Source organism: Hyperolius riggenbachi, chromosome 8 (genome assembly GCF_040937935.1).
Source record: "Hyperolius riggenbachi isolate aHypRig1 chromosome 8, aHypRig1.pri, whole genome shotgun sequence".
NCBI lineage: Eukaryota > Metazoa > Chordata > Amphibia > Anura > Hyperoliidae > Hyperolius > Hyperolius riggenbachi.
In genome coordinates this window covers 197,148,484-197,175,750 of record NC_090653.1, presented here as the reverse complement: position 1 = coordinate 197,175,750, position 27,267 = coordinate 197,148,484, and the positions used below count along the sequence as shown (strand labels likewise).

Here is a 27,267-nt window from a genome sequence, read left to right as displayed (position 1 = left end):
ATTTTGCTGACCACGTGCTCATGCAACTCAGGCACTGCAGAGCGCGCAAAGTGGTAGCGGCTGGGAACCACGTAACGTGGGATGGCCACTGACATCATGCCCTTGAAACTGTTTGTCTCCACCACTCGATATGGCAGCATTTCGCAGGCCAGAAGCTTGGCTATGCTGGCTGTTAGTGCCACGGCCCGGGGGTCATTTGCTGGCAATTTCCTCTTGCGCTCAAGCATCTCCGAGACAGACAACTGAACCGTAGGGCTGCACACTGAACGGCTGTTGGTTGTTGTGTTTGATGACTGGGAGACCTCAAGAGCACTATTCCGGAAAGTGACAGTGTCAGCGTTGTCTGATGTTTGTGAATGTTGTTGTGAACCACGCAATGGCTGGGCTATTGCTGCTGCTGAGGTGGGTCTGGTGGTGAGTCTGGTGACCCCAAGGGAGGCAGTGTTGCTGGTACCCTGTCCTGGCGCCCACAGAGTGGAATGTTTGGATACCATGTGGCGGGTCATGCTGGTGGTGGAGAGGTTGTTAATATGTTTCCCCGTGCTCAGGCGGGTCTTGCCCAACTTGCTCTGGGATTTGGGTTTCAAAGTCCTCGGACTCGCCTTGCATTTCAGTGCGCGGTGCATTTCCCACAGTCAATGGTTGTGAATCCGGGCACAACATTTCTGGCTGTTCCATTGACCTTTGAAAGGTGGAAGTTTGTTGGGCTGGGAATAGCTCATGCGAATACCCCATTGTGTCCTGAGGAAATTCTTCGGACTGGTTATTTGGCAGTTGTGTGCGTGGTGTCGCTGCCGGTTGTGTCAGCTTTGTGCCCACTGGCTCCTTGTAACTGGCTGAGGACTCGGACCTCGTACGTGATGTGCTGGTGCTGCTTAACCCACTGCTGGACGCTTGAGAGGTCATTCAATTAATTATCTGGTCCTGTTCTTTTGGATTTGTGAGGGTTGATTTCCTGGACTACATGGGCGGTATTGAGTGGGTTTTCTTCGGTGCTCCACTGTGGCCTGAACGTGAACCGTCAGGGGGAATAACTCTTCCCTTGCCCCTCCCTCTTTCACAGGATTTCTTCTTCATTTCACTTATCCTTAAAGTACACGCTTACTGGCAGCAGTACAGTGGCAGTACAGAAATGCTATACAGTGGCGGGTGAGCGGTGTACTACTGTTCCCAGCAGAGACACAGAGTGGCAGTAAACACAATGCTATACAGAGGTGGGTGAGCGGTGTACTACTATTCCCAGCAGCGACACAGAGCACAATGCTATACAGTGGTGGGTGAGCGGTGTACTACTGTTCCCAGCAGAGACACAGAGTGGCAGTAAACACAATGCTATATAGTGTGGGTGAGCGGTGTACTACTATTCTCAGCAGCGACACAGAGCACAATGCTATACAGGGTGAGCGGTGTACTACTGTTCCCAGCAGACACACAGAGTGGCAGTAAACACAATGCTATATAGTGTGGGTGAGCGGTGTACTACTATTCCCAGCAGCGACACAGAGCACAATGCTATACAGGGTGAGCGGTGTACTACTGTTCCCAGCAGACACACAGAGTGGCAGTAAACACAATGCTATATAGTGTGGGTGAGCGGTGTACTACTATTCCCAGCAGCGACACAGAGCACAATGCTATACAGGGTGAGCGGTGTACTACTGTTCCCAGCAGAGACACAGAGTGGCAGTAAACACAATGTTATATAGTGTGGGTGAGCGGTGTACTACTGTTCCCAGCAGCGACACAATGACTGGGGGGACCCTGGCTAGCCTGGCTGGAGAGAGAACTACCCTGCCTGCCTACCCAAAGCTAAACCCACAGACAAATGGCGGAGAAATGACGTGGATCGGGTATTTATTTACCCGAACCACGTGACCCGTTCGGCCAATCAGAGCGCGTTCGGGTCCGAACCACGTGACCCGTTCGACCAATCACAGCGCTAGCCGAACGTTCGGGTAACGTTCGGCCATGCGCTCTTAGTTCGGCCACATGGCCGAACAGTTTGGCCGAACACCATCAGGTGTTCGGCCGAACTCGAACATCACCCGAACAGTGGCGAACACTGTTCGCCCAACACTAGTTCTGTCATCATCTCCATACTTTTTAGTTATGTATTCATTTTTGGGTGTCATTTGAGCTATGTACTTGTGCTTTGGGGATTCCGGCCATCATCGAGTGAACTGGTATCTATAATCTCTCTAATGTGCTTTAAGTAGCATAACAACGTCCTACAATTTAGGAAACGCTTCAATGGGACCTTCACCACTTGGTCCCTTTTTGCCTTTTTTCGACCTTTGCCTTTAAAATGCAAGCCTATCTTAAAAGGCATGAAAAACCTATAAACCTTAAAGTGTACCAAAGCTCAGGAAAATAAAAATATTTATACATACCTGGGGCTTCCTCCAGCCCCATATGCTCCAATCGCTCCTACACCGCCATCCTCAGTCTTCTGCAGCGCCGGTACCGGGTCTCCGCACTTCCGTCAACTGGAGCCAGTCTGATGTAAGAGAAGTGCGCCCTCTACGTATCTCTCCAGCAGCTGCTAACTTAGAGATGAATAAACAGTAAGCTTTCGGCTTATAATAAGCCTTCGTCAGACTTGGTTCCTGACAAAATGTGAAAAACACAGCTTATATACAGTATACTGACATACAGAGGAGAAACATTATTTAGCAAACATAAATAAATGTAATTAGATGCCTTAACTGTTACTTCTGGAGGCTTTTCCTAGGCATCCTAACTAAATTGATAAGATCAACAGTTTCCTCAACATAACATAAAGCAGACTCTGGTGATGGGGAGGCATCATAAATTTTGAGTTCAAATTGTGACTGGGCTGACTACATGCACCATTAGTTCTAAACTAAAGAGAATTGTGGCATTTAAAATCTTCCCAGCAAATTAAAGAAAATAAAATGAATAGTGACAGTAAACAGCATCTTACCAGCTTATGAAACAAACAAAAAAAGAATTGTGACACTTAAAACCCATCGTACCAGTATTTAAACCATCTTCTACATATATATATATATATATAAATACACACATATATATATATATATATATATATATATATATATATATATATATATATATTTATATATATATATATATATATACAGTTGTGTTCAAAATTATTCAACCCGCTGAAATTGAGTGTTTTGGCCAGTTTGACATTGATTTTGATCATTTCAGTCATCTTGTTTACAATTAAATCAAAGAGGCACTTGTAAGTCAGACAAATATAACATAACATTTATAATGAAATAACCACAAATGTCTTTTCTGTGCTCACATCATTATCAGTTTTATTCAACCCCCAAGTGACATTCATTCTTAGTACTTAGTACAACATCCTTTTCCACTTATAACAGCTTTTAAACGTGAAGCATAGCTTGACACAAGTGTCTTGCAGCTATCTACGGGTATCTTAGCCCATTCTTCATGGGCAAAAGCCTCCAGTTCAGTCACATTCTTAGGCTTGCGCACTGTAACTGCTTTCTTTAAGTCCCACCAGAGGTTCTCAATCAGATTTAAAGTGAACCAGAGACGAAGCACCCTCATGTATTTTACCATATATATCAGTGGGAACATTAGAGAAAACACCTACTCTGCTCTCTGTTTCATCCTCACTGCTAAAAGTGTCTGTTACTAGCTGTGATAAGTGTTGATAAGAATCCCAGATTGAGCACTCAGTCTGGCTTTGCCGGGAATGATTATAGCTGAGTCATTATAGCAGAGCCACAAGGGGGCAGGCTTGGGCTTGAAAAGACACCAGAGAAGACAGACTCAGCTATAATCATTCCGTAGCAAAGCCAGACTGAATGCTCAGTAGGGGATTCTTATCAGAGGTGATAACAGTCAGATTAAACAGAGAACAACGAAACAAAGAGCAGATTAGACGTTTACTGGCATGTTCCCACTGATTTATAAGGTAAAATACATGAGGATACTTCATCTCTGGTTCTCTTTAAGTCTGGTGACTGCGATGGCCACTCCAAAATGTTCCAGCCTTTAATCTGCAACCATGCTCTAGTGGACTTGGAGGTATGCTTGGGATCATTGTCCTGTTGAAAGGTCCAACGTCTCCCGAGCCTCAGGTTTGTGATAGACTGCATCACATTTTCTTCCAATATCTCCTTGTACTGAAGAGAATTCATGGTACCTTGCACTGCAGAAGCAAAACAGCCCCAAAGCATGATTGACCCCCACCATGCTTCACAATAAGCAAGGTGTTCTTTTCTTCATAGGCCTTGTTCCTCCTCCGAACATAGCTTTGATCCATGGGCCCGAACAGTTCTAATTTTGTTTCATCAGTCCACAGAACACTATCCCAAAACTTTTGTGGTAGTGTTCTGTGGACTGATGAAACAAAATTAGAACTGTTTGGACCTATGGATCAACGCTATGTTTGGAGGTGATGGGATATAATTTGTAAATGATATGATGATTATGGATTATTAATGTATTTTCACATATGGTTGATAATTATGAATGCACTAATATTTATGGAGAAGAGGAAGTCAAATGTTATATGAAGTTATAGATGGGGTTTTGTACAATAGGAGAGGAGTGCACTAGGGGTGAAACTTAAAATTGAATTTAGGCTGGGTAATGGGGAAGAATCAGGAGACACCAGGTGACTATTAAAACATAGATAGGTGAATGGTGGACAGGGGGGGCCATGTGAGCTATCATCCCCATCGAGTGGGAGGTTGGGATAATAATAATATTTGAAGACTGTGAAATGATCGTGTGATTGGTGCACCCTGGTTGGTGGTCTCTTGTTTGCCGCTGGGGGTGGGGGGTGGCTGGCTTCTGCAGGGGCCTCGCGGGGGCTGCCCGATTGGTGGGCGGCCCTCGCGGGGCGTGGGTGGTGCCTGCCCCCCCTCTTTTTTATTCGGGCTGATACCTTTACTGAATCCTGGATAGTGGGTAGAGGGAGGGAGTAATATGGAGAGCTATGGGAGTGCACCCCTGGGAGTCCCCCCTCGTCCTGCCCCTGAGACTGTCGATAGTGGGCTGATGGGGGGGACCCCTGGTGGATTTACGCCTGCCGGGCGTGCGGGTTGGTTGCACAGGCGCGTTGGCGTTGGGGGCAGGGGGACGGGGAGATGGGAAATATTAAAATCGAGTGGGAGGGGCGGGTTCGGATTGGGTGGGTGTGTGGCTGACCCATGTACACACTCTTACCCCTTGAAACCATGATAATGGGTTATATAGGAGGACATAGAAGTCCTCCTATGGAGAAATGGGATCTCAAGAATCCCCTAGAATTGGGAAGTAGCAACTTAAAAAAAAAAGGTACAATTGGAGACTCAATGTGTCCTTGCTGGGAAGGGAGGAGACAGCTAAAAGAATAACAAAAGAGATAAGGGAGTATTTTGAGCTTAATAACCCCATTGATACCTCCCCCAGGGTCGGACTGGGCCACAGTAGTACAGTTTTTTCCCTCGGTGGGCCCCACCTCCAGGTCTCTGGTGGGCCCCCCCTCCTTGTCTGACAGAGCTCCAATTGCTGCCTGCAGCACAAAAATTCTCTTCTCAGTGCTGTAATCACTCATGCTGAGAGCAGTGGCGTAGCTAAGGAGCTGTAGGCCTCGATGCAAATTTTACAATGGGGCCCCCAAGCACTCTATACATAACAATTGATACGACGCACCAAAACCTGCCAATGGCTACTACAGTGTCAGAGGTGCAAGAAGGGGATGGGAAATAGCTTGTTAATGATTACCACTGTTCAAAGTATCTATAGAAGTGATTATTATGAGCAAAGTACCAATAGAGAGGTAATACTGTAGTTGAGGGAGGGCCCTTCGGGGCCCCTTTGGCCCGAGGGCCCCGATGCAGTCGCAACCTCTGCAACCTCTGCGGTCGCAACCTCTGCAAAGTAGGACATTATTTTATATTAGAGGAGGGGACTCTATGCAAAGTTTTGCTGGGCAGCAGTGTCTCGGATTTACAATGCTGCTAAGATCATGTACATTCGGCCCTGTCCATAAAAACACTATGTCCTCTGAGATTTTGGGTAGCTTGACAGCAGAAAGAGAGAAATTGAAGTCTATGATGTTTGTAAAGGCGCGATATGCAGCACAGAGATGTACAAGACATTTTTATGAGTATGGGGATAAAGCAGGCAGGATGTTAGCTAGAGCATTAAAAGATCAACACACGGCAAATTATGTTCCGTATATATTATTATTATTATTTAGTATTTATATAGCGCCAACATCTTCCGCATCGATGTACAGAGTATATTGTCTTGTCACTTAACTGTCCCTCTGAGGGGCTCACAATCTAATCCCTACCATAGTCCTATGTCTATGTATGTATTGTGCAGTGTATGTATTGTAGTCTAGGGCCAATTTAGGGGGAAGCCAATTAACTTATCTGTAGGTTTTTGGAATGTGGGAGGAAAACGGATTACCCGGAGGAAACCCACGCAGGCACGGAGAGAACATACAAACTCCTTGCAGATGTTGACCTGGCTGGGAACCGGCGACCCAGTGCTGCAAGGCTAGAGCGCTAACCAAGGGAGTAAAACATCATAGTAGTGAGGCCCAGGCCAAGGTCTTTAAGTTATTTTATGAAAAACTATATAACTTGAGGACAAAAAAATTTAGAGAAGAAGATATAATATAATATTTGAAGAAATTAGGTCTGAGAAAAATAGACAAAACTCAGATAGATAGAATGGAGTCCCCAATATCAGCCCTGGAATTAAGATTGGCCATACAGAGTATGGCTAACGGTAAGGCCCCTGGTCCAGATGGTTTTAGCTTAGAATATTATAAGCAATTCGGTCAAGAACTGGAACCTTATTGGCTAGTAGATTTGAATTCACTGGTTGAGCAGGGGGTGGGACAGAATAAGCGGGGGAGGGATTCCTTGGAGTCGCATATAGTGGTTATACATAAACAGGGCAAGGATCCCTCCTTGTGCTCTAGCTTCAGGCCAATATCATAGCTAAATGTTGATTTGAAGATATACGCAAAGATATTGGCAAATAGAATGACCCCCTGGCTACACAAAATTATACATGCAGACCAGGTGGGTTTTGTTCCCAAGAGGGAGGCACGTGATAATACTATCAGAACATTGGATCTTGTGTGAAGTTAAAAATCTCTCTTACTTTGATGTTTGCTGAACAGCAAGGTTCATTATTCCCAAGCTCCTAAGGAGGCCGGCAGGATGCATAACAGATACTGCAAAGCATTCTGGGGCTGCTTCTTCTCCCCACTGCACTACCTTGGTCCTCCCCTTCATTTTCCTATCCCGCCCTAAGGCTGCTTTCACAGTGAGAAGTTACAGGCTCATGTTACAGCAGCTTGTAACTTGCAGCCCAGCTAAAATCAATGTGCTGTTCACAGGGCACATGTTCCATTAGAGTATACTGCATGAGTCCGCTATTGTTCCTAGCCACATGGCTAATTAATATTCACTGCACAGTAGTGTTGTCCAGATCATGAACCATTAGAATCTTTGATCCTGATCTTTTTTGTGAGTTGAATCATCAGGAAGCAAGGTAAGGGAGGATATTACATCACAATTGGCTTCATACAAGACAGACAAACATGGAACCTGCCATGAGCTGTCAGGAGCATCATTCTCTGCAAATACTATATACAAATTCTGTGAAATCCAAACGTGGACAGTGAAATGCATATGTAATGTAAGTACAGCCAATATTTAGCTACTGATATATGTGTTTTTTTCCTCTGAGACCCTATACCTGACAGCTCCTCTTTAAGAGCGGTTTTGCAATACATTGGCATGGGGAGAGTATGAGGACTTGGATCCTTGCCCTGTATGGGGGTTTATCCGCAAGGGTGAGAGTGAATGGGGTCCTCTCAGAATCTTTACCGATTTATAATGGAACACAGCAGGGGTGCCCACTGTCACCGATGATTTTTGCCATTATCTTGGAACCATTTCTGAACTCAGTTAGAAATAATATGGATATAATGGGATTAAAAGTAGGACAAAAAGAACATCGGGTAGCCGCCTTTGCAGACAATCTATTATTCTATTTACGAAATCCGCACATCTCGCTGCCAAATTTAATGTTAGAATTCAGAAGATATGGAGAACTCTCGAACTTCAGAATTAATTGGGACAAATGTCAGGCTATGAGGATTAATTTACCATTAACAGAGGTTGATAATATGAAAGTAAATTTTCCATTTAAATGGGTAGAAGAGGCACTTGTATACTTAGGGGTTAAAATATCAGTGGTGACTCAAAAAATGTATCAGCTAAATTATTGCTCATTACTAACTAATATAAGAAAATATTTACTAAGGTGGAGAAAGATTAAGTTAATAATGTTGGGGAGGATCAACATCCTAAAAATCAATGTTATGCAAAGCCTTCTATATGTCTTCCAAACATTGCCTATCCCAGTACCTATGAATTATTTTAGAGATCTGAGAAGAGAGTTCACGAGATTCATTTGGATGGATAAACCACCAAGACAAAAATTTACTAGAATAACACAACCTAAAAATAGGGGGGGGGGGAGGGGTTGGAAGTCCCGGACCCATATCTGTATTATAACGCAGCAGTCCTGGTTAGGGCAGTCGATTGGCATGGGACTTCTGAAGAGAGAATGTGGATAGATATTGAACAAAATATGGTAGAATTCCCATTAAATAATATATTATGGTTTACCTCTCCTTATAGGAGTCAGCATCCAGCAGGCATATTGGTGAACCACACAGTGAAGATATTTAATAAATTTAGGTATAAGAATCTGATGGCACCAACTCCATCCCCACTTATGCCAATTATGGACAACCCGGACTTCAAGCCGGGTTGTAATAGAAATGGGGTAGTAGAATCTAGGGATACACTTGGGATTAGAGCAGGTGCATTATTGAGGGGAAAGGAATAGAAATCAATAATGGAAATAAAGGAAGAATTCCCAGGCCTCAACCTAGATTGGCGGAGATTGATGCAATTTCATTGCTTTGTAATGTCAAAAGGGAAGAAGGGGGAGTTCTCCAGGAATCTCTCAAGAATGGAGCAGATGTGTGGATCAACACAGAGAACTAAAAAAGTGCTGACAAAAATTTACAGTGAGTTACTGGATAGAGATGACCATACGACTCAGTTAAGACAAAATGGCAAGCAGATCTGAACTGTTTTTTCTCAGATGTGCAGTGGAGGAAAATAATAGAGTTATCGTATAAAACTTCAATGTCAGAAAGGATGCAGGAGTCTGGCTTTAAGGTACTCTCCAAATGGTATATGACGTTGTTTAAGTTAAATAAAATATACGTGAATGTGGATAAGACTTGCTGGAGGTGTGGGGAAGCTGAGGGTACCTTCTTCCATATTTTCTGAGACTGTTCAAGGATAAGAGGTTTCTGGATGGCTGTTAAAGAATATATTATTAAAATAGCAGATACAATAATAACAGATGAGCCAGCCGCTTTTCTAATACATTATAAGGAGCATAGTGTGAATAAATATAAGTAAACCTTATGCTGTCATATGATTAATGCGGCAAGTATATTGATTGGGAGAAATTGAAAATCACATTTGGCACCCTCTGTAGTTGAATGGTTTTGGGAGATTCTCCATACTCAACGTATGGAAGGATTGACCTATTCGTTAAAAGGCAGAGAAGAGCAATTTAAATGAATATGGGAAAAATGGGAGGAATTTACTGAATCGGCCGAATATATTCGGGTAATGAGCTCTCTCTGATTACAGGCGGGAGGGATGGATAAATTTTGAATATGTAACAGCATGTCTGTAGAAGGGGAATTGGATCCGGGTCGTAAAAGATGAAGGAATAAATGTGGGAAGGTGTGAATGTGGTGGTGTCTGTGCGACTGGGTTTGTTTTTTCTCTTTTGGAAGTCGACGTTATATATGAGTTGTAATATTAACCAGGCAGAGAAATTATAAGAGATGTTTAATTGATAGTTAATATATCCGCAAAATAGAAAATATTCGTATAATCGAAACTTAGGTGTGGAGGTGACATAATTCATTCTGGAACATATAATGTATGACTACTGCCTGGAAAAGTTAACATGTATGTCGGCTTAAATAAGAGATGTCAGTTGGATATTAACTAATGTGAAATTGTATGGAATTGATTCTGTGAACTTTTTTCTATATATGAATAAATAAAGAATTTGAAAAAAAAAAGATACCTGTAGATCAGTGCAAGACACTTGTGTCTAGCTATGCTTATAAAAGCTGTTATAACTGGAAAATTATGTTGTACTAAATACTAAGAATGAATGTCACTTGGGGGTTGAATAAAACTGATAATGATGTGAGCACAGAAAAGACATTTGTGGTTATTTCATTATAAATGTTATGTTATATTTGTCTGACTTACAAGTATCTCTTTGATTTAATTGTAAACAAGATGACTGAAATTATCAAAATCAGTGTCAAACTGGCCAAAACATTCAATTTCAGTTAAATAATTTTGAACACAACTGTATGTGTGTATATATATATATATATATATATATATATATATATATATATATATATATATATATATATATATTGTGTCTTTCACATTATGTCAGGAATCAAGTCCGACGAAGGCTTATTATAAGCCGAAAGCTTACTGTTTATTCATCTCTAAGTTAACCAATAAATGGTATCATCCTGATTCAAAACTCCTTATGGCTAACACGGTACAACAGTCTACTGCTTCCTTAAAGCGGAATATAACCCAGAATTTCTTCTTTGCTCTAATAGAATATTCACAGCATATTATATACAACCAGCATTTTTTTTTTACTAGAACATCATTCAAAGGGTTAATCACAGGCTTTAGAAGCTCCCCTGCCAGTAGAGCTGCGCATCCGAATGTTAAACAATGTAATCTTGTGTTTACTTAAATGTATCAAGTGTGGAATGTGACACATTCTCTGACTGTGCAGAAGCTGGTGGACACAGAGAGAGAGAGTCAAAGCTTGTCTGCCTGCCTGAATGAATAAATAAAACCAGTTATTAATAAAATGCAAAGTCAGCTCACAAAGCAAAAAACTGTACTTTTGGGAACCTATAACTTATAAATGAATAATAATACGTAAGCACAAATGCAAATATGATAACCGTATGGCATATAAAAAGTAGGAAAACATGTTTTGATTGAATTTTATGTCAGGGTTTTAAACCGCTTAAAACATTTTTAAACCTCCCTCATCTGCTTCTAGCGAGGTACTCAACGTTAAATATTATACATAAGGACAGCTTGAACCCAAATTAACTATGTTTGCTGACAACATCCTTCTCACCCTGACCAACCCTCACCCGGTTTGATCCCCAATCTCTTGAATGTCCTCATGCTTTTTGGTAAATACTCCAGGATTATGGTCAATGTAGATAAGACAGATAATTATGTTTTGCAATGCCCCTTATGCAAAGGTGTCACATGTCTAGCGAATGTCTTTAAATTCCAACACAAACTTCATTATGTACAATATCTTTGTATCAAGCAAGTAATTGATAAATTAATCCTTTGAGCTTGGAACCTCCCATCAATCTAATGGGCGCTGGGCAGGCCAAATCATGGCGGTTAATGACCCTACTGCCGCATATCGTACTATTTTAGAGTGCTTTTCATACCATTGCAGACCTCTGACATTCAGCTACTCAAAATCATATATTTAAATGTATATGGGCTGGCAAGAGGCCTAGAATTAACAAGGTGACAAAGAAGTTCCGGTGGTTTATCTGTTCTTAACCTCTGTTCTCAACCTCCTCAAATACTATTATACTTCTCAATTGGCTCAAATCCCTATGGTTTACACTAGGGGGCATGTCCTTATCCGGGTCAAGTTTGAAAAATGCATTCAAAACCACATTCAATCACTCTCCTGCAGTGAGAGAAAAAAGTACATTTGCAGTAAAAAAAAAATAGAGATCTAAAAACTGATCACATACGTTTTGCATTGATTTCCTAAAAAATGTAACACCATAAACAAGCTGGAAATGCCTGCAGATTGTGTAGATCGATAGTCAATGGCAAGCAGTGTCTTATTGCAAATATAATGTGCACAATTACGTTTTTGCAGGTTGTTCTAGAAGTATTAAATTCTGCGTGCCCAGTTTTAGCAGGAAAGCTTGTTCAATTCGAGCGTAATGCCATGTATGATTACCCTCAATAGTATTTGTAGTGAGCTTACCACTCTTGCTTGCAGCATAGAAAACTGTAGGAGGGAACCACTCAATCCTTGGGGGTCCCAGTCGGAGATTCACCCAGGAGAGACTAGCGCTTTAGTGTCAGCAAATCTCTGACCTGGTCCCCAATGATCTGGAAGTTTAGTTCCTGCAGACCTTACCAATAGAGAGTCCGGCCCCCGTCAGCTGTAAAGGAAGTGACATTACCACTAAACCCTCCAATCGCTTATACATTTGAAAGCGATCGACTTTCTTCATCAGAGCTGGAGTGACGGGGATAAGGTTGGATTTATACAGACATTGCCTGATCACAGTGCTCCTACTGGTTAACCTTTGAAGAGCTGGTTTTTCTGTACTGAAGTTCAAACAACAATATTCAGCAGTATATTTATTCAAAGTGCAAAATTACTCAATTAAGATGCAGAAAATATTTCTACTCATAAGGGAATGTGCTTTATTTAGACTTGTTCAGCTTGAAAAAAATGCCTAATTAACATTATATATATATATATATATATATATATATATATATATATATATATATATACATACATATATTTTTTGTAGAACAATAAATGTGTTTTGCATTTTAATTTACCGTATATACCCGCATACAAGCCGAGTTTTTAACCCCCAAAAAGTGGGTCAAAAGTTTGGGGGTCGGCTTGTATGCGAGTCATGTGGTTCGCGCCCGCCCCCCGCCCCGCCACCGCCGCTGCTTTTACCTTAGCCGGCGCTGCTTCTTCTATTCCCCTCGCCTGCTCCGTAATTCACAGCAGCGCTCTTCACGGCTGCTGTCTGTGATGAGGCAGGAAGCAGTAGAGAGAGCGGTTCCCATAGTAACGGCGATACACATCGCCGCTACAGCTCTCTACTGCTTCCTGCCTCATCACAGACAGCAGCCGTGAAGAGCGCTGCTGTGAATTACGGAGCCGGAGAGGGGAATAGAAGAAGCGGCGCCAGCTAAGGTAAAAGCAGTGGCAGCCGCGGGGTGGGGTGAGGCACTACCTACCTATACTTGGCACTATACTAGCTATACTGGGCACTATACGAGCTATACTGGGGCACTACCTACCTATACTGGGCACTATACTCGCTATACTGGGGCACTTTACTAGCTATACTGGGCACTATATTAGCTATACTGGGGCACTACCTACCTATACTGAGCACTATACTAGCTATACTGGGGCACTTTACTAGCTATACTGGGCACTATACTAGCTATACTCGGCACTATACTAGCTATACTGGGGCACTTTACTAGCTATACTGGGCACTATACTAGCTATACTGGGTACTACCTACCTATACTGGGCACTATACTGGGGCACTTTACTAGCTATACTGGGCACTATACTAGCTATACTGGGCACTATACTAGCTATATTGGGGCACTACCTACCCATACTGGGCACTATACTAGCCATACTGGGCGCTATACTAGCTATACTGGGCACTTTACTAGCTATACTGGGACACACTAGGGTAATAAGGCAGCCAGCATTTCCTACCCCCGGCTTATATGGGGGTCAATCATTTGTTACTGTTTTTTTTTAGGTAAAAGTGGGGGGTCAGCTTATATGTGGGTCGGCTTATATGCAAGTATATACGGTAGTAATTATTGTACTATGTGTCCTCTCTGCATTGCTCTCTGTTCTCGCTTCCCTCTGCTATTCTTCCCTAAAATTGCCAGCAAGCAGTGTATCTGCATCCTGATAGGGTAAGGAAATAACCATAAAAGGTTGGCACTCCCAGTGTAATATTTAATTGCTGCAGATAGAAGCCATTGTTTTGGGACTCGCGTGTCCCTTCATCAGGGCATAACATATTGTTGGATAGACCTGTTATACCTTGATGAAGGGACATGTGAGTCCCAAAACATCGGCTTATGTCTGCAACAACTAAACATTACACTGGGAGTGCTGGCATTCTCTGGGTATTTCCTATGGACTTAAGGAGTGGCTCAAGCGCTCTGGGTTTTCAGCTTGAGCACCCCTTATAAAACTTTTGGCCCATATCAAGGGTGTGTGGGAAGCACCAACTTTCTCTGTGCGAATAGGGGAAGGGGTGTCCTTTGCAGGAAAGGCACTCCTGCAGAACACAAAGGGGGAGAGAGGTTTGATTTTCTTCTGGAACTATTTTCTTCTGGCACTATAGTTGGCCTGAGGAAGTGGGCTAAGACCCACGAAACACGTTGCCAAGTGCACATTTAAAGTATGTTACAAACTATTTGAATGTGTCATCATTGAGGTAAGCCACCACAATTTTATTTTATTTTAGTTGCTTTTAACATAGTTTTATCATACTCTGGGTGCCTCTTTCTTCCCCTTTCTCCCTCCTTTGGAAGGGGTATTCTATTTGGCCAGATGGCCTAACACCACCTTTGCAACCATCTAGAACTTTTTTGTACAAGAAAGCGACTGCATCCAGCCTGGCTGGTCACCTGAGTGGAGTCGGGTTTGTGTATCTCCACCTGCCTACAGTGGTTGGTTGTAGTAAACACATTTTTAACCCTATAGGATTATTTCTAAAACATAACTTTTATTGGTCCATTAAAATAGAGCTGCACAAAATAACACTGATTACACATACGAGGGCAGGATCCAATGAGCAAAAAGGTCTCCTTGGTTCAGTAAGAAATTACCATTGAAACCTTGATCACTGTACCCTCAACTGAATTAAATGCCAACATTTACATTAGAACCCCCCACCAACCTGACATGTTTCACCCCCTTTAATTGGAGGCTTCATCAGGGGAAAAAAGTGCTAAGGGTGCAGAGTGCAAAGCAGCATTCAAATATACATTTCAAACATAATCAAACTGCAATGTCATGCCCTGGCAGCAGCCAAATTAACCTGCTGGTCAGCTCCCTTTATATACTCACTGGGGATGGGGCTGGTCTCATTAGCACAGAACCACCCCTAGTCCACTTCCCTATTGGTGCAAATATACTGTCAGTCAGAATTCCCTCCTCTCATTGGTTATCATATGTTTCACCATAATGTTCTAAAAACCTATCTAGGAAATCCTAAATAAATATGAAAATGTTTCAGTCAGGTACACTTACCCCTAGAGGTAGTGTCCTTAAAATGTTGCCGTCTGGAAAAGCCTCAAACATATAAAATGCCACAAAGCGGTTTTGGTCCCATTAGAAAGCATTAGAGGATTTCTATTGGCCAGGCGGCATCCAGAAGGCCACCCTCTACAACCCCCAAACAATCCACATTAGGCTAGAAATACCTCCCATATGAATCCATCAGTAGGGAGGAGAATCTCCGTATCCTGGGCCAATAGAGACATATTACACGGGCGTCCAATCAGCAGAGGGTCTGACATCACACGTTTCCGGTCCTTCGCTGCAAGTCACATTGGAGTGCACAAGTAGAAAGGAATCGCTGCCATCCAGCACCATTATACGTAGTTTCTAGGGAGTGTCTGCAACACCTCAACCAAATAACTGTGTGTGCTAGGGCTCAAAACAAGAGCAATTATATGGTAGAGGAAGAAAGCCCTTAAAAAAATAGCACCTCCCACAGCAAAATTTGAAAAAGTATAACAAAAATCTTTATTCAACATTGGGTATATTAATAATCACAGTACTGATGATTCAATTAAGAATAAAACCATTTAAAAACCAAGCAAATATTCCAACATGATCCCTGCTGCATATGAAACAATCACTCTAAATGCAATATATTGTATAATGACACAATGCTGCTGTCAGATATAAAACCCCACAGTAGGCTCAATATTGAGCCCAACAGGGGGAGAACCCGGGTTCAGTATACAACCTAATGTGATGCAGGACCAATAAACACCTGTGCAATAATATTAAAAAAAAAAAAAAAAAACCCACACAAACAAATATCGCATATATAAGATTATGAAATAAAGTGCACAATTGCCATCCAAGTATACAGTATTACTAGTGATGAGATGCCTAGTAAAATATTAAGGCAAAGGAGCAGCCCATAGGAAAAAGCCACTAAGAATGTGAATCTCCGCTCACAACCTCCTTTCACCGACAGTGCAGAAAAACAGGCTGCCAAGACCTCAGATCCAAGACTGTAGAAAGTGAAATCCGCACGATGTCAGTAGAATCAGTATGGCTTTATTCAATCGTTACACATAGCAAGCTAAGCTTGCTATGTGTAACGATTGAATAAAGCCATACTGATTCTACTGACATTGTGCGGATTTCACTTTCTACAGCATAGGAAAAAGAGCATAAAGTGGAGTAGTGCAAAAAGTAGGAGATACTTAGCCCAGAAATGGTGAAGTCAATCTCAGCAGCACAGCAGGGAACAAGGAATCTCCTCAGAGGACAAGATCCCACTAGTTCCGCGAGCGTCACCTCGCTTTATCAAGGAGAGAGGATGCCAAGTATCTAAGTATCTCCTACTTTTTGCACTACTCCACTTTATGCTCTTTTTCCTATGGGCTGCTCCTTTGCCTTAATATTTTACTAGGCATCTTATCACTAGTAATACTGTATACTTGGATGGCAATTGTGCACTTTATTTCATAATCTTATATATGCGATATTTGTTTGTGTGGGGTTTTTTTTTTATTTAAATTATTGCACAGGTGTTTATTGGTCCTGCATCACATTAGGTTGTATACTGAACCCGGGTTCTCCCCCTGTTGGGCTCAATATTGAGCCTACTGTGGGGTTTTATATCTGACAGCAGCATTGTGTCATTATACAATATATTGCATTTGGAGTGATTGTTTCATATGCAGCAGGGATCATGTTGGAATATTTGCTTGGTTTTTAAATGGTTTTATTCTTAATTGAATCATCAGTACTGTGATTATTAATATACCCAGTGTTGAATAAAGATTTTTGTTATACTTTTTCAAATTTTGCTGTGGGAGGTGCTATTTTTTTAAGGGCTTTCTTCCTCTACCATATAACAGCACCATTATACAGACACGCTGGAACACACAGCTGTCAGGGATTCTCCGCCCAGGGTTGTAACCCATTGTCTGCCAGTGCGCTCGCTCTCAGCGAGCATTATACAGCATCTATCATAATTATAGATGATGGAATATCCCTGGCTCTCCTATGTGTATAAACATGGAAGAATGATTGAAAATAAATTATGTATCTTGCAACATCGTTTGACAAATAAAGATATATAAATATATATTACTGACCTAAAAAAATCCTCTTTGTGTATACATAGAGATAATATATTCCTATATATATATATATATATATATATATAAACCCCACTACTAAGGCAACATAGTTTATTCCCATTAAAGGCGCATGATCATCTGAATTCTGCATATAGACTAAAAAAAACTTTTGTCACTGCATTTTACAACCATACAGTAGGGTTATTTTGGAGAATACATCAAACCAGCCAAAAGAGGGAACAGCCACATCTTGTTAAAGTAAAGCAGCTCCATCATCTCCTCTTAGACTGACATGTACCTTTGTGCTGCATATATTGGACCAGCAGAATCGCCGTACTTGAATCCAGAGAGCTACCAAGTCCTACAAAGGGAGGTTGCCCACTTCCAAACCTTGTGAAATATACTACTGTAATCTACAGTGACCTAAATGCCAGAACAGGAACAGAAAAAGACTATCTCAACTCAGATGGGAATTTTCATATATTTGGACCTGAGACCCAGAAACCATACAGAAAGATAGCAACAGCTACGACAGCACAGTCAATAAGTATGGGAAATGACTGCTGAACCAATGCAGATGTTTAGGACTTCAAATAATTAATGGCTGGACCAAGGGAGACTCCCTAGGGAGATACACACTAAACTCTCCTGTAGGTAGTAGTGTGGTGGACTATTCCAACAGTAACGTGGACCCTGCAAGCATCTGTGCTTTCATAGTCACCCCACAATCACATCTGTCAGATCACAACCAAATCCTACTATACATCATTTCCTCAAGCAAACCCTCCGTACAACAACATCCAGTAAGCCTGTGTAACCTACCACCCACTTTTAAATGGTCCAGCTGTACAGGGAGGCCCTCAACAGACCAGATGCAATACCGCTACTTCTGGACTATTAAACGTATACCTACAAGCCTAATTAACAAGGCGTGCAGCAAGAAGCAGAGGACCTCAACCAAATATTACATACCATTGCAGAAACAGCCAACATAAGAAAGACTGTCCAAAAGAATCCATCAAAGAAAAACTCAAATATATGGTGTGACAGTGAATGCAAGTCACTAAGAAACAACTTACGGGTCATATTAAACAAAAAACACAGATATCGAAATAACATAGAATTGAGGACAGCACATGACGCCATTCAACGTCAATATAAAGTGACCCTTAAAAAGGAAAAACAAAACCACGTCCAAACTCAACTCCAACAGCTTGAAGGATCTCTGCAGGGCAACTCTTTTTGGGAGACCAGACAACAAATTGGCAAAAAACCCAAACAAAATAATCAGCACATCCAAAATGGCCAAGTCTGGCTACAATACTTCAAAGACCTATACAGAGATATTCCTATTAAAGAACTCAGCCCAGAACATGCACAAATGATCAGAAAATTAAAGAACATGGAGAAGAAGGTGAAAGTTTTTCAAAACCCACTTGACACACCTTTTACATTGGAGGAAATAAAAGAGAAAATAAAACTCATGTAAGGCAAAACAAACCAAAAAACTAGCGGCACAGATGGAATCCTATCAGAAATTATCAGATCTGAAACCCCAGAAATCCATGCCGCAATATGGAAACTATTCAAACTGGTACTCTACACTGGTCACTTTCCTGAAGTCTGGAATGAAGAACTTATAACTCCCATTTACAAGACTGGGGATCGCTATGACCCAGCCAACTACAGAGGCATCTGTGTGAGCAGCACACTAGGAAAATTGTTCAACAGCATCCTGAATAAGAAAATTCTCACCTTTCTCACACAGCACAATGTTCTCGGTAAAAGCCAAGCAGGTTTTGTGCCAAACCATTGACTAATTTGTGAGCCCCACTGAGGGACAGTTAGTGACAAGACAATATATTCTCTGCACAGAGCTGTGTAATATGTTGGCACTATATAAATAACAAATGAACAAACCATTGCACCACCAACCACATCTACACCCTGCACACCCTTATCAATCACCATGTACAAAGACACGAAAGTCAAATATTTGCCTGCTTTGTGGACTTTAAAAAGGCTTTTGACTGAGTGTGGCACCCAGGTTTGTTCCTGAGATTTCTAGAGAGCAGAATAGGAGGGGAAACATACAATGTCATAAAGAGCTCATACACTGGGAACAAGTGCAGTGTGAAAGTGAATGTGAAAAGGACATCTTTTTCCCCCAGGATCAGGGGATAAGATAGGGTTACAGCCTGAGCCCAACTCTTTTCAACAGAGGCCTCACCAGCAACAGGACTTCCTACTGTAAGCAGATGACCTCTTACTGCTATCGCCAATTTAAAAAGGTCTACAAGACAGCCTAGAAATCCTGCAGAACTTCAGCACAACATGGGAACCCCACATAAATCTGAACAAAACCAAAACCATGGTGTTCCAGAGGAAAACAAAAAGTTAGCCCAGAGCCCATATTTTACACTCAATGACTGTGAAATCAGCAGAACTGACAAATATACCTGCCTTGGTCTGGAGTGTACCAAGTGTCTACCAGGCATAAGATGCTGTGGCTGCTGCAGAGCACAGCTCTTTGTGCAATTATTTTGCCATGACAAATTAAGTGAAAGGTAGACAGAAAACACAAGTGATTCGTTACATGCTCAGGAGCAGTACGTGGCAGCCTTTCATGGGTGAGCATAGCTTGTCTCACACAACCTGTAGCATTTACCTTTGTCCAAGCTTAAATCAACCGATTATTTAAAGCCATGCGTCAGATGACTTGGCAGCTGATCAACTATCCGATTTGATTATTATAATCAGATCGGATAAAAATATGTGCCACCAAGAGCATGCCCGCCCTATTTCAACCCAAAATTGGTCACATTTATAGATAGGACTTGCTGCAAGATGTAGGGCCGACATGTTCAGGTGCGCAGCGGTAATGACATGCGATATCGGGACAAGTGACAAACGTGCAGTTCCCCCTAATGTTAATGCAGGTGTGTAGGGTGATCAAAGAACACGCTGGAGGGAAAAACGCACAGAGACAATGGGAGCCCAATTGGTGCAGTATCTCACAACAGTGGTTTAATGGTGAAGATGTAAATTGTGTTACTCACAAACAGGGCCGGAGTTACAGCTCAAGAGCCTATAGGCACATAAGCTCAGGTGCCCTTAACCCCATCCGTTAACACAGGCCACACCCACTCAAGTCACATCCCTTTTATTATTAAAATGTGCTCCCCCACCAACCCCTATAGTTAGATATTATTTCCCCCTACAGATAGTCAGATGTGCCCCCATTATCCCCTATAGATAGTCAGATGTGTCGCCCATCAGTCCCTATAGATAGTCAGATGTGCCCCCATTAGCTCTTATAGATATTCAGATGTGCCCCAATTAACCCCCTATAGATAGTCAGATGTGCCCCAATAAGCCCATATAGATATTCAGATGTGCCCCCCATCAGCCCCTATAGATAGTCAGATGTGCCACCATTAAGCCATCTCAAACTTTTTCCATTTTAGTTGTTTTTAACACAATTTTATCATACCTTGGGTGCCTTTTTTCCCCTTTTTTGTCCATCTTTGCACTGCCTTACATAACCCCCCCCCCCCCCCCCAAAAAAAAGCCATTCTGCTTTCTCTAGCCCTTACAGGAGAACTGCATGATTTTCATTTAGAGGCTGGATATCCGCTTTAAGGACTTATCATAAATGCTTGTTTAGCTTAGTCAGGAAAGAATAGCAGCAACTTTCAGTTAATAGCTCAGTACTATACCTGTAGAAATGCAACTTTTCCCCAAAAGTAGTAATATATTGGGAGTATGATAACTAGATTGTCTGTCCAAAGCACTTGTTTTCTTAGAATCTGCACTTGTCAGAAACAATACTTGATTGAAGACCATGAACTTGTTTGCAAAAATTGGGCTTTGAATGGGTAATATAACAGTTTAATTTCCAACTTTTTTAACATGTACCTCTAGGAAAGAGTGGGGCCTAGATCCCTTTCTTCCACCATCTCTTCTGCAGAGCTACAAGGAAAAATCCATACGCAAAGCATTAGCACAACATCTCAAGATCCACCAAAATCAGTTGTCTGGCAACAAGGTAACGGATAAATGCTTACACATAGATGAAGTTTGTGAAGAATTTGTTGACATGTCAGACTAAGTATTTTTTCTGTTGGTCTTGGTCTAGGTGTCTATTGTTCAAGCCAAACTTCGCTACCTGCGTATCCTCAATGAGCTTCCAACTTTTGCTGGTGTCCTCTTCAACACAGTTGCCATGGTAATGCTTTGTATGCATGTATCACTACTGAGAAATTTCTCAGAGATCAGTTCCCATATCGTATTGTTTTATTCAAGTTTTGTTATGATATATCCTGAATTTATAGTATTTGATAAATCACACACACTCAGAGAGAACATTTACCAGGGAAGGAAACAAATATACACACTTAGTCCAAAGAGGACAATCCCTATAGGTATAAAAGTTAGAGTAAGGTCACTCATATATTAAAAACTGTATAGTCAGAAAGAGTCCCAGTTGGGTAGCTCTTTATATGAGGTTCAGTATGTATCTATACACTAGACAGTAAGTGGAGGTCTTTGCTGATCCCCCACACTGACAGTTCTGTCAGAGTGGTGTAGCTATTCCACATAAACCGCAACTCAAATAATAGGGACAGTTGTATTAGTCATGCTCAGTCTCTGTTCTGTAATACATCTGACCTGTAATGATCATGGTGAGAATACAACTGTCACTAAGACCGCTGAGGTACCATGTTAGGGCCGGTTCACATTACAAACGCGGATGGCCACGCATGTGGAACGCAACGCGTACGAACGCACGCCATCCGCGTTTGTATGCGTTGCGGGGCTGATCCCATCACTGAAAAGTGAATGGGACAGCCGCGCGTTTTTGCTAAAACTGCGTGCAGCATGCGTTCCCGGACCGCACAGGTCCGGAACTCATGCAGTGTGAACATCAGACAGTGCACTCTATGCACTGTCTGATGTCGTGCGTGTCGGGTCACCCGCACGCGTTTCCAAAACGCGGCTGGAAACGCGTGTAGTGTGAACGGGCGCTAAGTGCATAAGTGCACAGAACTGTCAGTGTGGGGGATCAGCAAAGACCTCCACTTACTGTCTAGTGTATAGATACATACTGAACCTCATATAAAGAGCTACCCAACTGGGACTCTTTCTGACTATACAGTTTTTTAATATATGAGTGACCTTACTCTAACTTTTATTCCTATAGGGATTGTCCTGTTTTATAGTTTTTGGAAGGTTTTCAGACAATATATTGAAGCATATTGCAAAATTAATTCAAGAACATTTTCACTATACCAACCCTGGAACAGACTTTGGACCTGATTCACGTTCTGCCAGTAATATTGTTTTACGCAGCCAATGCACAGCAATATTACTGGTACTAACAGCAACAGAGTACCACATATTTCACAAAAAACATGACCCACGGTACTAAGGTAAAGCTTACGTTGCAATGGTAACACACTTGCTAACACTCATTACCATAGCATTGCTTACGTTACCCATGTACTGCAGGTTGCATGACCTTACATCTAAAATAAAATAGCACGGCAAGATGTTGCATTAGCATTAAATTAGATTGTAATATGTTGGTTTCAAAATGCATGGATATAGAAACCTAATAGACTTCACACCTATGCATTGTTAAGCAGCATATTTGGGTAGACTGATGCTGTGTAGATGAGCTTAATAATCCACCTTAGGTTTCTTCCTGACTTATCTAGCATTCTATGGTACTAGCAGGCATTTCATTTTATGTGAGTGGTGATTACAAATTCCTATTTTATGAATGGTATAAATATAAGTGATAAACGCAAGTCAATAAGGGGTTGACCCATACGGAGCAGGGAAGCACTATTAACCCTAAAAACACATCTGCTTAAAGGGGAACCATTCATGACACTTACAAAGTGAAAAAAAACAAAAATGGGGCAGGAAAGGATTTTTTTTCCCCTTTAAAGGATAATTAACCCTTGTAGGGTTTTTTCCTTGCCTTCCCTTATATCAACTGGGATATATGAGATTGCAGGAAAGTAATGTACCTAGTTTTTCAATTATTTATTTTCTCCAGGTTGAACTTGATGTATAAATGTATTTTTTTAACCAAACAATGTAACTAGGGACCTGATGCTTGAAGCAGCAGTAAACTTGTCGTGCCTATGTCAGTAATTTTAATGGTACTAACAGTAGGGTGCATGGCAGTTTTACTGCTGTTTTGTTCATAATGCCCTATGAGGGAGTCAGAGCTCCCAGTCTAAATAATGATGACCATACATGCTACAATTTTTTCTTTTTTTCAATTAGATTAATTCGTTTGATTATCCCATTAGATCGAAAAAAATCGCATAGATGTTTCCGAGGTACCATACACGAATGTTCGATTAGGCTGAAAATCCGGGTAAAATGATCGAATATGCTGAAAAATCAAATTGAGAAAAGAGATCGAGATAAAAAATAAAGTATTCGATCTAATGGTTTATTTGATCGGAAGTGACTTTTTTTTCAACTGGAATCTCTTTCTCTTCAGCTCAATCTGTATTTTACCTCAGATAGTTAGCACACACGGAAGTTGTAGCTCAAAGCGCCTATTGAGTTGTATTTTTCCTCTGAGTTGTTCAATTTATTTATTGTGAAGTTAGTATTACCTCAGAGCAACTATATAGGTGTGTTTTACCTCACAGTGTTGTTTTTTTCATGCTGATGGAATTTTTACCACAGAGTGATTAAAAATGGCTCTATTAACTAACAGGAAGAAGGCCAAAATTGCATTTGCATTGTACCTATGGACTCTCCTTGATGAGGACAGACTTACTTTACTTTAGTAAAAAAAAAAAAAAGGTATAATAAAATGATAATAATCATACACTTACTTCAATATTTAATCGTTAACCATGTTATGAAGACAATGCGAATAAAGATTAAAGTCTTTGAAACAATTCTTACAATAAGTATCTAAAAGATCTTTTCATACAATTTAACATACATAATACAATTACAACACACAATCATCAACATTTTTCCAGCATGTCGATCAGATTTTTCTTGAAAAAACTGGATAATCGTTTGAATGTCTTGATCGAATAAAAAGATTATTTTTGACTTTCATTCAATTCGATCATTCTAATCGAATAAACGGTAAAATCGAACGTTTTTATTGTACCATGTATGGGCACCATTGGGATGATCATTATGGGCAACCCTGGTACTGGTCTGCAATTTCAAAGTTATCTATAAAGCCAATATACTTCTCTTTCTAGAAGTTTTCTCTGTAAGTCTCCTCTAGAATCCAGGCATACCATCTCTACCCCATGAAATAAAAATTGGATCATAACTAAACCATGAGTATCTCTAAAGTGTCTAGAAATGGGAGATATTTCTAGCCAGGGTTCTCTTTGCTCCTCAAAAATATCCACCTCATTTTCTACCACTCTTCCAGCAAGGCCGCACAGGAGAATGTGATTGGACATGCCACAATAGACTTCTTAAAGAGAATCTGTACTCTCAAATTCTTACAATAAAAAGCATACCATTCTATTCATTATGTTCTCCTGGGCCCCTCTGTGCTGTTTCTGCCACTCCCTGCTGCAATCCTGGCTTGTAATTGCCAGTTTTAGGCAGTGTTTACAAACAAAAGACATGGCATGTGATAGGCTGAGAGGAGCTCAGTCTGTGGCTCATACAGAGCATGCAGTGGGCCTGGAGAGGGTGTGTATAGCTTCTATACTATCACAAGCAGAGCTGCACATTCCAGCCTGAGTGCCTGAGCCCGAGAAAGCCGTCAGAGGAAAGAAGATTAGATTATATAACAGAGATAATACAGCCACTGTGCAACTAGGAAATGCTGCAGTAATCCAGACCACATTAGAACAGGCATAGGAACTTACAGGATAGAAGAACTAAGGCTGAAAATTTTGATGCAGAGTCTCTTTAAAGTGAATCTGAACTAAGTAAAATTATTTAAAATAAACACATGATGTACCTTAAAATGAATATGACATACTTACCTCACCGTCAGTTGATCTTAGAAGCTCACCATTTTCTTCTTATAACTCCAGTTCTGACAAGATTTTGTCAGTACTTAAATATATCAATTGCTGTCAGTTATGCAGTATATCAGTTGATGTCAGTTATAGCTGAAAGGACAACGGATGACCAAGGTAATGTCCATGTTTCCTGATGGCTCAAGTGAGCGATATTACAGTTTAACAGTGTGCTGACCCGGAAGCTGTTATGGGGTAACGGGCATTTTAAAAATGGAGGACGGAAAATTCAGTTGATCGCAGTGGACAAATAGGATGCAGGAGAGGAGAAAAAGATTGATGAGCAGACTACGTGGGAGGTAAATATGACGTGTGTATATTTATTTTGACTTTAATTTTCAGCTCAGGTTTGCTTTAAGCATCATTCTTGCCAGGCAATGCTGAAATTGCTGTCCTTCGGGGACAAAAGTCACATTTCCCCAGAAGCCCTGACTGCTTCCCGCACTTCTAGTTTGTCGTAATTTAAATTTGTAATAATAAAAGCAATACATCTTCCCCTTTGCTTTATGTCATTGTCATGGAACACCTGACTGTGGCACTGAGGAAGAATTCAGACATTCATGGGATAGAGACTCCTGCAAGAGAACATAAATTAGCATTGTATGCAGATGATCTGCTTATATATGTGACTCAACCGAAGGTTTCAATACTCAATATATTGGCAGAGTATGGCCGATACGGAGCGGTGAACAGTTTTAACTTGAATATTAATAAAACTGAGGGAATCAGCATCTCTCTACCTGGCTGGTAACTTGGATGCCTAAAGGTGGCCATACATCAGGCAACTTGATGGCTGATCGACCATCCAATTCGATCATTATAGTCGAATTGGATGAAAATCGCTGCAGCCAAGTGCATGCCCGACTGACAATGCAACCAATTTTGGGACGAAAATTGGTCGCATTCTTGATAGCGCATGCTGCAAGATGTTGCTCGATCGGGTGCGTGGCGGTAACGACGTGCAATTTCCTGACGATGGACGAACGAGACAAATCCCCGACGCTGCCCCCCCTAATGTCAATGTCCCCCCACGCCCCGTGTATGGAGCGCATTCTCCTCTCCATACACGCATGCCCCCAGCCCCCCACGTGGCTTCCTAGTAATGGCGCACGTGTGATGTCATACACGTGCACCCTTACTAAACCACATGGGGCACGCATGTATGCAGAGGAGAATGCGCCCAAAGCAGCGGAGGAATAACAGGTAATGTATACACTTTACACAGGGCACCGTGGGGACATTAGGGGACAGCGGGGAGAAGGACGTATGCAACGCACAAGGCCAATTCCCAATAGATTTCATGCTGAAATTGATTGGGAATCCGCCTGTGGTGTATGGGCAACTTATCAGATCAGATTCAATAAGAGAGAGATTTGTCTCTTGGTCGAATCTGCCCATGCATTGCTAGATGTATGGCTACCTTAAGGGCTTCTTTCCCATTTAAATGGAAATCACAAGCTATTAATTATCTGGGGATTCAATAATGTAGTTAAAATGGATACCTTCCATAGAATGTTATACTTATTCCAAACGGTCCCTATTGATCATCCACCAAGCTTCTTTAATTCCCTGAGGTCTATGGTGTCTAGTTTTATTTGTGTATATGTATGTATATGTATGTTTAGTTTTATTTGGGGTACTGGAGCCATCAGGATTAAATACATGTCTCTTGTTAAAGCCAAATCTATGTTGAGTGTAGGCCTACCAGATTTTAAATTGTACCATCAGGCAGTAGTCCTGGCCAGGATAGTGGAGGGTTGTTTCTCAAATTTCAAAAAGGTGGAAACTTTTCTTGAGGGGTCTGTATCTCTGATCTGTCTGAAGGCGCTACCTTGGATATGCCCCATCTCTTTTCCTCTCCTTCTGGAGTCCCCCTTTTTAGTGCAGCATACCCTAAAAGATTGTGAGAGTACCTTGCAATCTGA

General features: G+C 41.5%; 1 protein-coding gene across 2 annotated transcripts in view; it reads left to right on the top strand.

The window, feature by feature from the left end:
• Positions 1 to 27,267, top strand: part of FRMPD3 (FERM and PDZ domain containing 3) — a 281,016-nt gene that overhangs the window by 125,749 nt on the left and 128,000 nt on the right. For both annotated transcript variants that reach the window (XM_068248083.1, XM_068248084.1), the window contains 2 exons: positions 21,231 to 21,354; positions 21,445 to 21,534. In XM_068248083.1, coding sequence (XP_068104184.1) covers positions 21,231 to 21,354; positions 21,445 to 21,534 — 214 coding nt within the window. The remainder of the gene's footprint in view (positions 1 to 21,230; positions 21,355 to 21,444; positions 21,535 to 27,267) is intronic.